General features: G+C 44.8%; 1 protein-coding gene across 2 annotated transcripts in view; it reads right to left on the bottom strand.

Moving 5' to 3' along the window:
* The window catches only part of slc38a9 (solute carrier family 38 member 9), a 39,834-nt gene that overhangs the window by 109 nt on the left and 22,924 nt on the right, over positions 1-16,801 (bottom strand). For both annotated transcript variants that reach the window (XM_079256929.1, XM_079256930.1), the window contains exons 3-15: positions 15,600-15,729; positions 15,127-15,245; positions 14,985-15,048; positions 14,815-14,908; positions 13,139-13,315; positions 13,004-13,063; positions 11,310-11,516; positions 8,833-8,940; positions 5,861-5,967; positions 5,663-5,776; positions 4,260-4,408; positions 1,773-1,862; positions 1-747 (exon numbers count right to left, since the gene is read on the bottom strand). The exon at positions 1-747 is cut by the window's left edge and continues 109 nt beyond it. In XM_079256929.1, coding sequence (XP_079113055.1) covers positions 582-747; positions 1,773-1,862; positions 4,260-4,408; positions 5,663-5,776; positions 5,861-5,967; positions 8,833-8,940; positions 11,310-11,516; positions 13,004-13,063; positions 13,139-13,315; positions 14,815-14,908; positions 14,985-15,048; positions 15,127-15,245; positions 15,600-15,729 — 1,585 coding nt within the window. In that variant the 3' untranslated portion in view covers positions 1-581. The remainder of the gene's footprint in view (positions 748-1,772; positions 1,863-4,259; positions 4,409-5,662; positions 5,777-5,860; positions 5,968-8,832; positions 8,941-11,309; positions 11,517-13,003; positions 13,064-13,138; positions 13,316-14,814; positions 14,909-14,984; positions 15,049-15,126; positions 15,246-15,599; positions 15,730-16,801) is intronic.

The following is a 16,801-nucleotide window of genomic DNA, read 5'->3' as shown; positions in this document are numbered from 1 at the left end:
CATTCAAAACAAACCGTCTGTTAAACACAGAACATGACCAGTTTACATAACAAGCCAATAATCTGCTGGCGACCAGCTGCTGAGGAAGCTGTACAGAATATTTGTTAAAATTGATCTGGAACAGCTCATAAAACAGCTGCGAGTCGTGGTGTTGATCAGGCGACGTCCAGTTTGTTGTAACTGGAAACGAGAGGCTATGAGACGGACAACGGCGAGTGGAAACCATTAGACTGAGAAGAGCTGCGGTTTCCATCGGGTTCTGATAACAACAGATTTTATTGATCTAAAAACCTTCGTTTCAACATTTTAAAGTGACTTTGTTGTAAACAGAAGTTTGCTGTTGGTGTTAGCGACAGTCGAACCGGTTTTATCTGGTTGATCAGCAGCATCACGGGAAAACGCCTCCAAGATTTAATCAAAGAAATAAACAAATTAAAGCTTGATTTGTATCAAAAATAAAAATCCTAGAGCAGAAAAGTCACATCCGATCGAGTCACAGCAGACATCAATCTGGCTGGATGGAGGACGTTTCCACATCGCGAGAGATCCGGCGCGAACTCTTCGTCTTCTTTGACTGCTGCTTACATGAAGAACTGAGCGGCCAGGTTGGCGACGCCCAGTACGATGAGGACGCTGTGGAAGCCAGCTGACAGCCAGCTCAGCCTCCCTTGCCGTTTCAGAGAGATCATGTGGACTAAAGCCGGAAAGACGAACACCAGAGCCAGTCCGCACGTAGCCCCAGAAAATCTGCAAAGCGACACAGAAAGTGGAGATTAGTTACAGCATCACTGCTGAAACACAAACATCTTCATCCAGGTTTCCACTCAGACCAGTTTAAAAGAGCTCTGGTCCAGAGAACACGGCATGTTTCTGGATTTCAGGGTTAACTGGGTTCACAGACAGTGATTTCTGGGATCATCCTGAGTCTATGCACTGGTTTCCAGTAGAGAATCATATCTGCTTACAACGCAGAGGGTCACCAGCATCCAGCCTTGTCCTAGACATACAGAGATTCCTCAAGAATCTTCTGATACTACACACTTAGATGGTGGATCTTCAAAATCAGAGGAACATTTTCCCGAAACTTTTCGATCCAGTTTGTCTCAGATTGATGAAGCGTTGTCGATCTTTCCATCTGAGAGACTCTGCCTCTCTGACGTGCTCCTTACACTACACCTTCATGCTATCTGCTCATTTCCTCACTGCTAGCAGCTGTAGAAAAACACGCTTCACTGCACATTGTACTGTGGATAACTGTGCATGTGTCAAATAAAGCTTATCTAATCTTTTCCAGCCTTTTGTTGTTTCTGTTCCAACATTTTACAGACGTCTTGCTGCTGTCAGATTCTCAGTTTGAACATCTGATTTGTTGTTTATCTTCTACTGGGAACAAAATACGACTTCATGAGATCTGGAAACGATTTAATTCTGGTTTTACTTACATTTTACAAAGAGACCCGACTCTTTTGGAGTTGACGTTCTCATTTAAACTTAAGCAGATTGTTTTTAAAACCTTATTTAAATAAGAAGTTTGGAACATTTCAGAACTAAATGTTTCCGTATCTGCTTCAACGTGCCTCGTACACCAGTCCTGGCTATAAAGTCGTGTATGTAGCGTGTATGAATTATTTTGGTTAAAATAGCTAAATTTCAAACCAAGCCTAGAAAGACAACAACATAAAAAAGCCATGATTTGAGCACAGAGTGAGTTGAACTACTTGTTTATTTAAATGTATGATGCAAAAGTGAATGGAAAATTCGTATAGACATACCGTATGATGGATCCGATGTTGGGATAAAACCTGGCCATGAGAATACCTCCTCCAACGATGAAGATGTTCAGAACAAGAATGTGAATTAAACTGTAGAGAGACAAGAACATTGTGTTTAAATATTACCTGAGAAATATTAGAGGGTGTCAAAAGGTGACAACAGATGCACAAGCACCCCAAACCCCCCCTTTTTCCTATCCTACCCATAACCCTAACTCCAACTCCCACAAAAAAATTTATTTAAAAATTAAATTAAAAATAAAGATAATAAACATCTAGCTTGACGCTGATGTGAGGAAACAACATTTTGGGGATCCACCCACACCAGGAACCACCCATGACCATGCAGGCGCCACTACAGGGACCGCCGATCACAGCAGGCTAAGGTTCCCACCGCAGCCATAGGGCTGCAGTGCAGGACCCCCAGCCACCCAGTCAAAACGATCGCTGCAACAGCAACCCTGCAGACCAAGCAGGTAGAATCCCTGGTGTGGTGGGTCCCCATAAGGAAAACACTGGAGTTAAATAAAAAAAAAAACAGAAGATCAAATAAATATAAAAGATGCAATAAAGATTTAGTGGAAAAAGGTCTTGAGACTCTTAAAAACAAGAGTCTCTGCAGCCCTGTAGGCTCTCTGTAGGTTGTTCCAGAGTGGAGCGACGTAGTGGTGGAACGAGGCCTCACCATCAGTTTTAGTCCTAACTTCGGATCAATCAGGGGGCCGACCAGAGGACCTGGGGGTCTGCGAGTGCCGATAATCTAAACTCAGGTCAGATAAATAACAAAGGCCCAAGACCATTAAGACATTTAGAAACTAGAAAAGCACTCGTGGAGCGCAGACCTCCGCCAAGCATATTGTGATCAACACCCAACATAACTTCAAAGTGATCCAGAATCCAGGATCTCCACCAAAATGTGATCATTTGTTCCTTGTGAGACCTCCAACATATCCTGAAAATTTAATCAAAATCCATCCATAACTTTTTTGAGTAATGTTGCTAACAGACAACCAAACAAACTCTGATGAAAACACAACCTCCTTGGCGGAGGTAATTAAAAGACCAAGTAAACAAAGTCTGCAAAAATACGTAAACATAAATATTGGACCCTGGTGTCCACCCAGCGGCATGGAAACAAACAAACAGCACCTCTACTGAGAGCACACATCCCACAGATTCCAGTCATACCAGATTAATGTTGCTGTGACCAAGATTCACTCAACCAGAGTTGAAAGAAGCTGAATTTATGCATCACTACATATTCTGTCTTATCTTTGCTGTTTTGCCTCCAAAACTTTAATCCACCGACATAAAACTGCATTCAGTAAAGCGACTACGTTTCCCATGGTGCTTCGGGAGTAGTCAGGCGGACAAAATCACCATTTTCTGCCCGGCAACATCCGTTTGATTGGACGACAACAGGTGTCGGTTATTGAGCATCACAAACATTTCCTGCTTTGTCGGTGCGGATTGGTCACATTTATGTAAACATGATGACATCAGCGTGATTCTACCATATCACATGATTAGAAAGAGGTGTCGGTCATACCAATCGGCCATACCACTACATACGATGACGTGGTCGTCAGTGGCGCGCCGTCTGCTTCTTTAAAAACCAGAATCCAGGATCTCTTACGGATCTCCACCAAAATTTCATCATTTGTTCCTCGTGACACCCCCAACATATCCCGACACCCTCATTACAATCCATCCATAACTTTGTCAGTAATGTTGCTAACAGACAAACAAACTCTGACGAAAACACAACCTCCTTGGCAGAGGTAATGGTTAAAAGAACCTTAAAATCATCGGACGGACTTAAAGTCAACGCAGCGACTATAAAACTGGTGTGACGATTTCACAAGGAAGCAAAAATACATGAAACTTATGAACAGTTTTAGTTTATACTCAGGATAAACTGATCAAAAAAAAGTAACGAAACGAGCACTTTCACGTCTATCATCAGGAGTGTCCCAGGAACGGTAGTCTGCATCTCTGTGAGGTAAATACTGATGGATAGTTTAACTTCTAGGTGGTCTACGGAGGTTTTCCAGCATTTCTATCCGTCCAGGAGGTTTACAATCCTGACACAACATGTAGTGTTTATTCAGAGACTCTACATGATAAATGATCCATGTTAACCCCATTATTTATCTTCATCAATATCACTACCATGTTGTTAAGAGACCTCTATTTCCACCTGGACATGATGATGAAGACACTTCCTGTCAGACTTTCCACCAATCAGAGAGCTTAAACTGACGGTAACGTCCAATCAGGAGCAGCCAAAGATCAACAAGTGATGAGAAAAGCAGGAAAATAATGATCCTCTATGGCTGGAATAAAGCCAAGAAGACGTTTGGGATGCAGCTGAGGTGAAGGTGCTGCAGTGAGGACAGCAGGTAGATAGTAGCAGGAAGACGTGTGGAAATATGGAAACAGTGTGTGTTTGATTTAATGGCAGTAAAAATGTTTACTTTTTGCTACCTGGGGTAATGGTTTCCAAAGAGCTGTCCCATAATCTGGACGCGCACCAGGTATCCCAGCAGGGGGTAGACGGTGATCATCTGGAACAGCAAGAAGGTCCGAGCCACAAACACCAAGACGTCGCTGCTGGGGAAGTTATCCAGAAAGTTCTGGAAGGCAGAGGACAGAAGAGTGAAGCGGTAAACAACCACCTGTCATGTCAGGATTCAAGTAAAACTGATGGATTTATTGATGGATAAGATGTAAGGCAGCTGTCCAGTCATATAGAATCCAGTTTAATCCAGTTTTAGTCCAAACCAAACCAGGATTAATAACTGGTTGTTCAGATGCAGCTTTTCCAAACAGGCCATACTGGTTTGTCTTTTTCTAACTGGACTGTTATGAACTTTTACAATGCACCTCCTAACTGGAGGCCGGAGGAGTCTGGGAGGAACCAGAATTCCTGGATCACTAAGTGAAGTGATGAGCAGCATCTTCAGGAAGATGAAGCTGCGCTCTTCCTCTTCCTCTGAAGTCTGGGTTTGTTCCGGTCCGGTACAAACAGTTCAGCTTAACCTATTAAAATTCCATCTCAATGTCTTTTAATTTAATTAAATTAATAAATGAACTGAACTGTTTCTCCTGTGAACTGCATGGAAGCGGATAGAAGGAGGAAGATGATGATGATGATGATGATGATGTCGTCGGTCAGAAACTCAGAGCACCGCAGATTAAACAGATTCATGTCTTTGTTCACGACGGCAGCAAAAAGTTCCCACAGCAGCAGGACCCCCAACAGAACCAGAACCAGGTAAGAAATTCTGCAGCAGAACCAGAACCAGGCGGGAGAACCTCAAGCAGAACACGATAGAAACACCTCCAACAGAACCAGAACCAGGTAAGAAATTCTGCAGCAGAACCAGAACCAGGCGGGAGAACCTCAAGCAGAACACGATAGAAACACCTCCAACAGAACCAGAACCAGGTAAGAAATTCTGCAGCAGAACCAGAACCGTGTAGGAAAACCTCCAGCAGATCTTGGGTCATGTGACATATCTCCGCTTTCCTTCCTTCAGAACGGCTTCATGACATGCACGTTTCCATGGAGACAGTTAGTTTGTCCAGTTTCTGCCGTTGTTCTGAGAAATGCTGCTGTTCTCTGTCGGATCTTTGCTGTTTGTCGCAGACGAAACAACAGAAATGGAAGAAGAGACGCGTCTTTGCGACGGGCTGCTGCTGACAAACAGCTTTGCTAAGTTCCTCCTGCCGTTAGGAGCCTCCTCTGTCTGAAGGAAAATCTTCTGATCAGTAAAACTTTGAACGTCTCTGAGAAATGATCAGAAGCTCTTCAGGTCGTTTTCTCTCACCTCTGTCAGGATTTATCATAAAACACAGACATATCTGCAAACATGTCGTATTCTTACGGGCTCAATGCAGTCTTTGGAGAGAGGAGGTGATGGGAAGGCAGCAAAGATCAAAACCCCCACGTAGAGATACGTCAGCCCCACCAGGAGGTAGGCCACAGACAGGTCCCGCACCTGGAGAATAAACACAGAATACCAGTAAACACCAGCAGGGGGCAGCGGAGAGCCAGAATAAAGACACGTATCGTCTGGACTCACGTTGTTCTCTTGGTCTCGGTTGCTCTTCATCAGGGTGATGATGCAGTTGTGGATGAAGAAGGCCAGAGTGAGGACACCAGTCAGCTGTGGGAACAGGAGCCTGAACTCTGGAGGAGGACACGGATCACATGTCACTGGAAAACCAAAACCCAGCCCGGTTGGGCTCCAGGAACCAGAACCCTCAGCTGTCGGACCCCTCTCTGTAGAACCGGGTCCTAGTCTGGCTCCAGGAACCAGAACCCTCAGCTGTCGGACCCCTCTCTGTAGAACCGGGTCCCAGTCTGGCTCCAGGAACCAGAACCCTCAGCTGTCGGACTCCTCTCTGTAGAACCGGGTCCTAGTCTGGCTCCAGGAACCAGAACCCTCAGCTGTCGGACCCCTCTCTGTAGAACCGGGTCCCAGTCTGGCTCCAGGAACCAGAACCCTCAGCTGTCGGACCCCTCTCTGTAGAACCGGGTCCCAGTTTGGCTCCAGGAACCAGAACCCTCAGCTGTCGGACCCCTCTCTGTAGAACCGGGTCCTAGTCTGCCTCCAGGAACCAGAACCCTCAGCTGTCGGACCCCTCTCTGTAGAACCGGCTCCCAGTCTGGCTCCAGGAACCAGAACCCTCAGCTGTCGGACCCCTCTCTGTGGAACCGGGTCCCAGTCTGGCTCCAGGAACCAGAACCCTCAGCTGTCGGACCCCCCCTCTTTCTAGAACCGGCTCCCAGTCTGGCTCCAGGAACCAGAACCCTCAGCTGTCGGACCCCTCTCTGTAGAACCGGGTCCCAGTCTGGCTCCAGGAACCAGAACCCTTAGCTGTCGGACCCCTCTCTGTAGAACCGGGTCCCAGTTTGGCTCCAGGAACCAGAACCCTCAGCTGTCGGACCCCTCTCTGTAGAACCGGCTCCCAGTCTGGCTCCAGGAACCAGAACCCTCAGCTGTCGGACCCCTCTCTGTAGAACCGGGTCCCAGTCTGGCTCCAGGAACCAGAACCCTCAGCTGTCGGACCCCTCTCTGTGGAACCGGGTCCCAGTCTGGCTCCAGGAACCAGAACCCTCAGCTGTCGGACCCCCCCTCTTTCTAGAACCGGCTCCCAGTCTGGCTCCAGGAACCAGAACCCTCAGCTGTCGGACCCCTCTCTGTAGAACCGGGTCCCAGTCTGGCTCCAGGAACCAGAACCCTCAGCTGTCGGACCCCTCTCTGTAGAACCGGGTCCCAGTCTGGCTCCAGGAACCAGAACCCTCAGCTGTCGGACCCCTCTCTGTAGAACCGGGTCCCAGTCTGGCTCCAGGAACCAGAACCCTCAGCTGTCGGACCCCTCTCTGTAGAACCGGGTCCTAGTTTGGCTCCAGGAACCAGAACCCTCAGCTGTCGGACCCCTCTCTGTAGAACCGGGTCCCAGTCTGGCTCCAGGAACCAGAACCCTCAGCTGTCGGACCCCTCTCTGTAGAACCGGGTCCCAGTCTGGCTCCAGGAACCAGAACCCTCAGCTGTCGGACCCCTCTCTGTAGAACCGGGTCCCAGTCTGGCTCCAGGAACCAGAACCCTCAGCTGTCGGACCCCTCTCTGTAGAACCGGGTCCCAGTTTGGCTCCAGGAACCAGAACCCTCAGCTGTCGGACCCCTCTCTGTAGAACCGGGTCCCAGTCTGGCTCCAGGAACCAGAACCCTCAGCTGTCGGACCCCTCTCTGTAGAACCGGGTCCCAGTCTGGCTCCAGGAACCAGAACCCTCAGCTGTCGGACCCCTCTCTGTAGAACCGGGTCCTAGTTTGGCTCCAGGAACCAGAACCCTCAGCTGTCGGACTCCTCTCTGTAGAACCGGGTCCTAGTCTGGCTCCAGGAACCAGAACCCTCAGCTGTCGGACTCCTCTCTGTAGAACCGGGTCCCAGTCTGGCTCCAGGAACCAGAACCCTCAGCTGTCGGACCCCTCTCTGTAGAACCGGGTCCCAGTCTGGCTCCAGGAACCAGAACCCTCAGCTGTCGGACCCCTCTCTGTAGAACCGGGTCCCAGTCTGGCTCCAGGAACCAGAACCCTCAGCTGTCGGACCCCTCTCTGTAGAACCGGGTCCCAGTCTGGCTCCAGGAACCAGAACCCTCAGCTGTCGGACTCCTCTCTGTAGAACCGGGTCCTAGTCTGGCTCCAGGAACCAGAACCCTCAGCTGTCGGACCCGTCTCTGTAGAACCGGGTCCTAGTCTGGCTCCAGGAACCAGAACCCTCAGCTGTCGGACCCCTCTCTGTAGAACCGGCTCCCAGTCTGGCTCCAGGAACCAGAACCCTCAGCTGTCGGACCCGTCTCTGTAGAACCGGGTCCTAGTCTGGCTCCAGGAACCAGAACCCTCAGCTGTCGGACCCCTCTCTGTAGAACCGGGTCCTAGTTTGGCTCCAGGAACCAGAACCCTCAGCTGTCGGACTCCTCTCTGTACTAATGTGGATCACATGATGGATCTGTTTTAACTGCATTTTTACTATAAACTATAAAACGTGAATAAGGTGCAAATCCTGTTTCACAGCTAAATCGCTGCTTTTATGTCGTTTTATATTCCTAATCAGTCTTTCTAAGTAATAACGAGCTGCACTACTAACTTTTAAATATGAGATAAGAATGATTTATTCAAGCTAACGAGGCAGCTTTTGCTTTATATGTGGTGATAAAAGCAAACCTTTCATAAGAGTGCAACGTAAGTGCTAGAAACAGCACTTTTATGTCCATCCATTCATTTTCTGCTGCCTTTCTGGAACAGAGTCTCCCTCCGCTGACTGCTTTCCAAGATCTCCTTCACATAAACCCTCATTTCCACCACTTGACCTTCCTTTGAGTTGGATGTTCCAGCTGAATTCCCAGTAAAGCTGCTCTCATTCCCATATTTTCCTGTTTCTTTAGTCAGAAACTGGGACTGAAACGCAGCTCATGACCTCTGTGTGGCAGTGTGTCAAAGTGTCTCCAGGTCTGACGAGATGAGATGAGCAAAAAAATCTTTTAGGTTTACCTGGAACGTAGAACTGTGTAGCATCAAACCAGTGAAACTCCAGATGGAAGCCGAGCCGGACAGCTTTGAAGGTGACCAGAAAAATCAGGTAGACAACAGAAATAGTGCCTGGAAGAGACAGAGTAACATGAGGGATGAAGAGGAGGGTCGGAGGGCAACAAGCCAGATAAACAACCTCCATTTTCCACAACGTTGGGACTCTCTAAACTGTGAGTAAAACCAGAATATGATGCTCTGTAAATCTCATCGGGTCATATTTTATTCCCAGCAGAAGATAAACAACATATCAGATGATGAAACAGACGTTTTATCATCTGATGGAAAATAAGAGGTTGTTAATCTGATGCAGCAACACATCTGTAAACAGCTGGAACCGCAACAAAATGCTGGAAAAGTAAAAAACTGAAGGAGCGTTTGGCAACTAAGAAGGTTAAATGGCAACATAACGGGCATGAAAGCCGCATTTCAGAGTCTCCCAGATGGAAAGACGGACAGAACTTCACCAGTCTGAGACAAACTGGACCCAAATACTCTGGAACAATTTCAGAAAAATGCTCTTCAGACTTTGACGACCCCAACATCTACGGGGTGTAACGTCATCAAACGGTTCAGAGAATCAGGAGGAATCCTTGAGAAAAATGGGAAAAACGGGTTTTTAAGGGACACATTCACACAACTTTTTTTATTCACATCTGAGTCCGTTTGCTCGGAAAGTCCGCTTCGTTCGGGGAAATGTGAACGCGCCAAATGAATTCTGATTCGGATTAAAGAAGCAGACTCGGTTTGTAGAGACCCAGTTGGTGAAGTGGAGTTACTGGATCCTTTTATTCCTTTTAACTTTTTATCTGTTGCAGTATGTACCGTGTCGCCTTCTTGCTTTGCTTTTTTATCATTTCTTTTAGCTCCAGAATGCGGCTGATCGCGTCACTGGCGTGTTTTACCTCCATCAGCCCTGGTGTTCACAAACACAAGTCAGGTCTGAAGCTTTATGGCAGGTTGACCTGTGGCTGACCTTTACGCTTGAATATTTTTAAAGACCAGATTGTTTTTTCTGAGCTCAGAAAGAAAATTAGTAGGGATGCACCGATCCACTGTTTGGGAGTTCCGATCCGATACTGATATCTGAAATTTGAATATCTGGCAATACTGATATTTGCCGATACCAGATGTGTTAATGTGAACATTATTGTGACTATGGTTATTATTGCTGTTATAACTGTGTCAGATTTCATCAGGTTGTAATAAATGACCCATCCTTTCTGAAGTTACCTCACCAATACAAATATAACAACATTAGAGATCTAACAATTTCAACAAGTTTTATTTTGATTTGACACATTTTACATAAAAACACCGATACTGGTGGAAAACCAAATCGAAAAATTGAAAATCTGGATTTTTTACTTCACAATTTAAAAAATTTTTTTTTGTTAAAAAATCAAGTTCTTTTTCCAAATAAATAAAAATAACTCATTACAAATTTTTGTCATTTTTATTGTTTTTACTGATCTTTTTACTTGTCTTCTTGGGCATTATAGCAGCAGAATGATTGTCTGGCTACTGGGTTGTTTTGTCCTCACTGAAATCAAGAAAAATAACGATATAAAAAAAAAAGTTTTCTACATTTTTTTTGTTTTTAATTTACAAAAATAAGCAATATCAAAGAATTGTGAGAATCGCAATTTAAATCGAATTGGCACCCAAAAAATCGGAATCAAATCAATTAAAGACAAAAGCGTATCGTCACAGCCCGAAACGACACGTGTGGTTTTGAAACAAAGATCTAGTTTTTAGTGAAACAAAAAATGTCACATTTATTTATTTTAAAACACGTCCGAAGCATGTCATCAAACACATCTGAACTGGCTTGACTAGTGTGGTATCGGTACATTTTAATTAATACCCAGTACGAGTACACACACATGGTATTGAGCCGATACTGATTCTGATATCGGTATCGGTGCATCCCTAAAAATTAGATTTATTTTAGCTGTGGTTTTTTTGTTTTTTGTTTTTTTTTTGCGTTAACATCAAACTGTTGTACAGTTTTTTTTTAAAATTTATCTAGTTATCCATCCATGTTCCACCCGAGTAGACACCGAATTCAGAGGGAATATAAATATAAAAAGTGCAGAATTCACTTTAGTGTTTGTTAAAACCTCCACGTTACACTGTAGGAACATTTCATGTATTATTAATTAATATTAACGAATGTGAAAGATCAATCACATTATATTTTGTATTCACTGATGAATTTCACATAAAATGTTTTTCAAAATCCTTGAAGAACGTTTCAGTCGTTCCTCATTCTGTAAAAATGAGAAACTACGATGAATCAACGTCTTACCCCGGTGCCGACAGCTTGTTCAGACAGATCGACCAATAAGAAATCAAAGTATTGAGCGTATCTATCTACTAAACACTAGTCTGAAACAGCATCAATCCAGGTTTGTGTATTTCTGGTGGTCTCATCTTACCGAGGAAGGTGAACCTCGCGAAAAAGGAAGCTGATCGGAAGCAGAGCAGCGGCAGCAGGATGATGAGGTACAAGGGGACGGTGTTGTTTTTACTCCAGTAGCGCTCAAAAGAGTCGACGTCGGAGGCGTTACTTCCACTGCTGCTGAGGCACGATGAGGCGGTGGAGTGGTTCCCGCCAGGGTTCGTGTTCGGGTACGGACAGATAACTGAGGAACGAATGAACAAAAAATGACCACACAGCCTGATAACACAGTTGTTGTTTTCAGTACAGCTGTTCCCAAGCTGGGGCCCAGGACCCCCAGAGGCTTTTACCATTCAGAGCCATTAAGACCAGTCCACACTGAGACAAGTTAAAGCATTTATGCAGGAACATTTCGTTCACATGGAACTGGCATTTCAGGAGCCTAAAAACCCGAACTTTTTAAACCAGATACCAAAGTAAATAAAAGAGGTTTGTCAAAATCTGATAAACAATATATCAACACATTTGCCCTTATAATGCTGTTACTTGTGCATTCAGTCAATGATGGTCCATTTAGGGGCTTCAGGAGGTCTTAGCTTTAGCAGTGCAGCACCATCTCTGCCTTGGTACGTTGGGTTTCTCCTGCTACATTTCATTAATAAAACACGTCTGAGAAACACTACAGAGTAGATGATCAGTCTCTATTTTTAACTTTGGCTTCCTCACCAGGCAGGAATCAGTCAGAATTCAGCATTTATGCTGAAAGTCGGGCTAAAAGCTTAAACTAAGCAGTGTTTCAGGACGAGGAGGGACGGGGGTCCGATGCTTTTAGTATCTGCATGAAGGAGTCTTCAGGGAAAATATGTTGGAACGACTCATTTAGTACAAAGTTACAGAGGCGTCCTTAAAAACATTTTAGTGCATCGTTATTAAAAATCTAAACTTCAGAACCAGGGTGTAAAACTGGTCCTTCTCTGTGATCCAGCAGCTTCTAGAAGCTCCTCCAGCAGCAGGAAGCTGCAGTCACGGTTTCCTGGACGATGTTTTCAGTCTCTTTCATTGAATTATGCTCCACTCCACTTTCATTGTTGCTTCAGGTCATCCAGGATCAGGTCTGGACTCTAACTGGACCACACTGAGACCTGGTCCTCCTCCAGCCTGTCTGTTTCCTGCAGTCAGGTAAAGATTCAGCTGGAGACACTGGACCAGAACCAGACTGCTGGTCCAGATGGTTCCAGACCTGCTGGTGTGTTTAGGATCACCATCTTGCTGCATGAGACATTTCCAGACTTCTGTCAGACAGATGGACTCACATCTGTCTCCAGACGAGTCCATGGTCCTTCGAATGACTGCAAGGTGCCCAGATCATCATCCCTCCACCGCCGTGCTGACAGCTGCTCGGACGCGTTGAAGGACCAAACGTGTCAACTTTGTTCTGGTCCGTCCAGAGGACACTGGGACTCATTCAACAACCGTTCTTATGTAAAAAAAAGAGTTCTTAAATCTGAAATCTTTTACGAAGACCTGATGAAGACCAGATGATTTATGTCCTGAAGTGTGTAAGTTCTTCATCGCACAGCTGTATTTGTTACTTAGTCTGATCAAGTCAACCTTTATGACGTCCAGCTGTAACCAACCAAAAAATGCTGGTTTAACTGGTGGAAAGCCAGTTCCCAGGAGGTTACAACGTCCATCCTGCCAAAAACTCACACCATGATGCAGACGTCTTACCTCTGTCCGAACCGTTGGTCCCAAACTCGGAGTCGGACATGTTGACGTGATGAGCGTAGTCTGTGGGCAGAGGAAGCAGCTCAGTGATGCCAAACCACAGCTTCATGTCACACCTGCATGTCCTCGTTGACTTACTGTAGATAAACTGTCCAGTGTTGTAGAGGAAGTTGGACATGAGGACCCAGTAGACCACCATGGCTCCAATGAGGGACACCATGGAGAAGACCAAGCTGGACCACTGTCCAAACTTTCCGAAGTAGTACCTACAAACGTCAGGAAACTCCCAGTCGGACGTGTTCTCGAAGCCTGAAGCTAAACACAGAGAACATCATGTTGTATGGAAGAACAAGTCCAAACTAATGATTGATACGAGGCTGTGGGAAGAGGGACCTCAGCGCCGAGCAGGAGCACGTCTGCCGTGTATTATACGGTGTATAAAAATAGGGAGTGTGTGTGTGTCGGCATCATTTTTCCCTATTGTGTCTAATTGTGTCAGAAAAAATACAAGCAAACGATTCCTTATTGATAAAGTCACAAATAACTATGAAAATTTATTGTTCTGTTGTAATAGTTAAGTAAAGATGTGGTTAATTATCTATAAATGTTCATACATTCATAATTAAAATATTTTATTCAATTCAATATTCAATTTAAATGAATCCTTTAAAGCTCAGCCCATAAAAAACGGTAAGAAAAGTCCCATTTTTTCCATATGAGGTCTTTTTTTGCCTCTTTAACAATATATATTTTAAAAATGATCCATTTTGGAGGTTTAATTACCACTTATTAACATATAGTGTGACATTAATATGTGATATGCCAAAATATGTGCAGTCTGCTCCTCCTGGTATCTATTTGGGGCAGAAAATAAGAATCCAATTGTGTTTATTTTGACCAAAGTTTTAATCAAAATTATACAAAATGTCTCAGAAACTGTACATCTCAAGTATGTGACCATAAAAATAATAACTAATTTAAAGAGGAAGGATTTATGAAGTTTTTATCTCTTCCAACTTCTGTACTGGTATTTTGCTTTTTTTTTTTTTTTTTGTAATTCTTTCATTTCTGTCTTTTGTTTTGCTGTTTTATCTGATTTATTTTTTTATGTTTGAAATAAAGATATAATAACTTGTAATAAGATAAAAATGACAAGATAATGAGGAAGATAAATCTTCCATTTTTATTTCTTACAGAATCAACATCTATGTTTTGGAGAAGACGCTGCACATAAACTGCATCCTTACACAAAAATGATCATCTGAGGCAGAAATCGGCTTTGGACGCGGTGAAACGGGAACTTTAACGTGAGAAAACGACTCAATCCGACAGTTTACAAGCTGATATTCATGTCGGATCAGTGATTACGGTCGACCTTCTGAGAGATGCGATTGTTTCCATTCAGAAAAATCCTCATGCATCCAAAAAACGTTCTTCGTGTTTTAGTTTCATCTGTTCTTTTTTATCATGCCACACAGACATAACGTGTTTCCACGGTAACTCCTTTTAACAAGAATGATGAAGAAGATTGAAGGTAGAAAAGATAGAAAAGAAGCGGCCAACGAACGCCTCCATCATGTCCTCGCTACACGTAGCAGAAAACTCCAGGAGGTGAATACCAGCAGACGATCCGTAAAGCTTTCCAGCTTCGCGTACGTTCCTTCCAGACGAGCCTCGAGCTGGACTTCCCTACTGCTTCACGTTTATCACCAACAAGCTGCTACAAAACTGGCTTTTCTGATAAGTCTAGTCGGTTAAAGTAATGAAAATAAGTTGGTCTGATCTGGAGGAAGAGGAGAAGATGCAAAACGTACGTATTTGCTTCGGTGATTTGAGGACGATGTAACAACAGTACAGCATGAGCAGGCCGACGAAGACGAGGATGATGATGCCCAGAGTGAAACCTGCCTAAAAGGAGGAAAATAAAATCACTTCATTATCAGGTGTAAACTGCAACGAACACGCTGGGAGGAAAGGGAATCACCTGTTTGATCCCCCACGGGATGCTGAGGATGGACGTTCCCATCATTGTGTTCCAGATGGCGAAGCTGTGAGGAGAGAGAAGCAGCGTGATTCAGCGTGACGGACCGGCTCGACTGGCGCCGGGAGGAGGCGACGGGGCTTACATGGTGATTATACTGGGGTTTTTACTGGCGTGCTCACTGTCTGCGACCTTAAACGCAGTACCGAGTGGACTGTAGACGTAGATCTCCTCTGGCTGTGGGATCACATGGTTCGGAGGACTCTGGAGGGAAAACCAGCATCAGAACCAAATACGACTTCCAGCACTGCAGAAGAGTTTCCACAGATGCTCCTGAACGCAACATTTTTATCCACATTGACCTTCTGATGTGAAAGTATCGTTGTATCTTTATTTATTTTATCATTTTCAGTTCCAGTTGTTGAATGCCTGAAAAATAAACCTAAATAACACATTTATTGTATAAATAGTTTTTAACACAAAGTGGAGAACATTTTAGATAAAACTGGGACTTCTTCTATTTATTGCTAAACGAAGAGCAGGAAACTTCAGACAGAAAAACTGAGGAGTCCCACTAATCTACCGAGCGCCGCTGCAGCTAAAGGCGGCGTGACGTACCAGCTGCCTATCAGAGGAGCCCGTCAGCCGGCCGTAGTAATGCAGTCTGCTGTTGAGGATGGCCGCTTCGGCTGAGACTCGCTCCTGTGGGTCATCGTCTACGATGTTCCTGGGCTCCACGTGGAAAGGCCTGCCAAAACACAAAACCAACCAATTCCAGCAACAACCAGGATCGGATCAGAACCTTCCAGACTAGACCAGTACCAGTCACTTTCTTCTCCTCTTACAACAACAGGTTTATGTGTTTAAAGGCTGAGACCTGAATCTAATCCTTCAGGAACCTGACTGTGTAAGTGTGGACACCCATAGGCTCAAACTTCATCTTCTAGCTTTCTTCCATCCGTTAAAGCGACTGATTAACTCCAGATAAAGTCCAGCTGTCCTCTGTGGACTTCCCAGACATTCCTATGTGTCCTGCTGCAGCAGACATCCTGGTTCTACCAGATCACCATGACATGAGTCGGTCAGGAGAAACATCTCGTCAGCTTTGGATCCACCGTGGAGAAGAGTGAATCGTCAGCAGGTGGAGACAACAGGGACGTTATGAAGACCTGGACTACAGACTATGGTTGGAGACGGAAGACTGGACTGATGAAGAAAAACATTTCAGCCAGAATTATCATGAAGTCTCATAAAGTCAAGCTGGAGAAATGTTCTGTTGCATGACGAGACCGAGGCTGGACTTTCTGGACACAAGTCCAGGAAGAGAAACCAGCGTTCCCACAGTGAAGCACGGTGGTGGCAGTATCATGATGTGGGGCTTCCAACATGGTGGAGGAAGTTCTGAACAGGTCCCAGTTCCAGATTCACTGTTGGACCAAAAACTTTCAGACTGGAAACCATAGACATCATATCGGCACTGCGTTGCATCTCGCTGCCTATACAAGATGACGTCTCATCGCGCCGCCATCTTGGATGGGTCTCCCATTCACCTCCAATGGATTTATTTGCAAGGTGTAGGTCCAACCACAACAATAACTTCACTGATTTTTACCTGATTTTTCTCACGGTTTGGTTTGTTACAAAGGGCAGAGATATTGTTATGATACAGATCACTGTAAAACATTAAAAACAACGTGCTTTTATGCTAAAATACTTTTATATATATTATTTAACTAAGACATAAGGTAGCTGCAGTATAAATAAATGTATGAATGAATTTGATACTAACATGTTTGATTGATGCATTTGGATTTATCTTT

This window comes from Telmatherina bonti (genome assembly GCF_933228915.1).
Source record: "Telmatherina bonti genome assembly, chromosome: 17".
Lineage (NCBI taxonomy): Eukaryota > Metazoa > Chordata > Actinopteri > Atheriniformes > Telmatherinidae > Telmatherina > Telmatherina bonti.
This window is presented reverse-complemented; position numbering and strand designations above follow the sequence as displayed.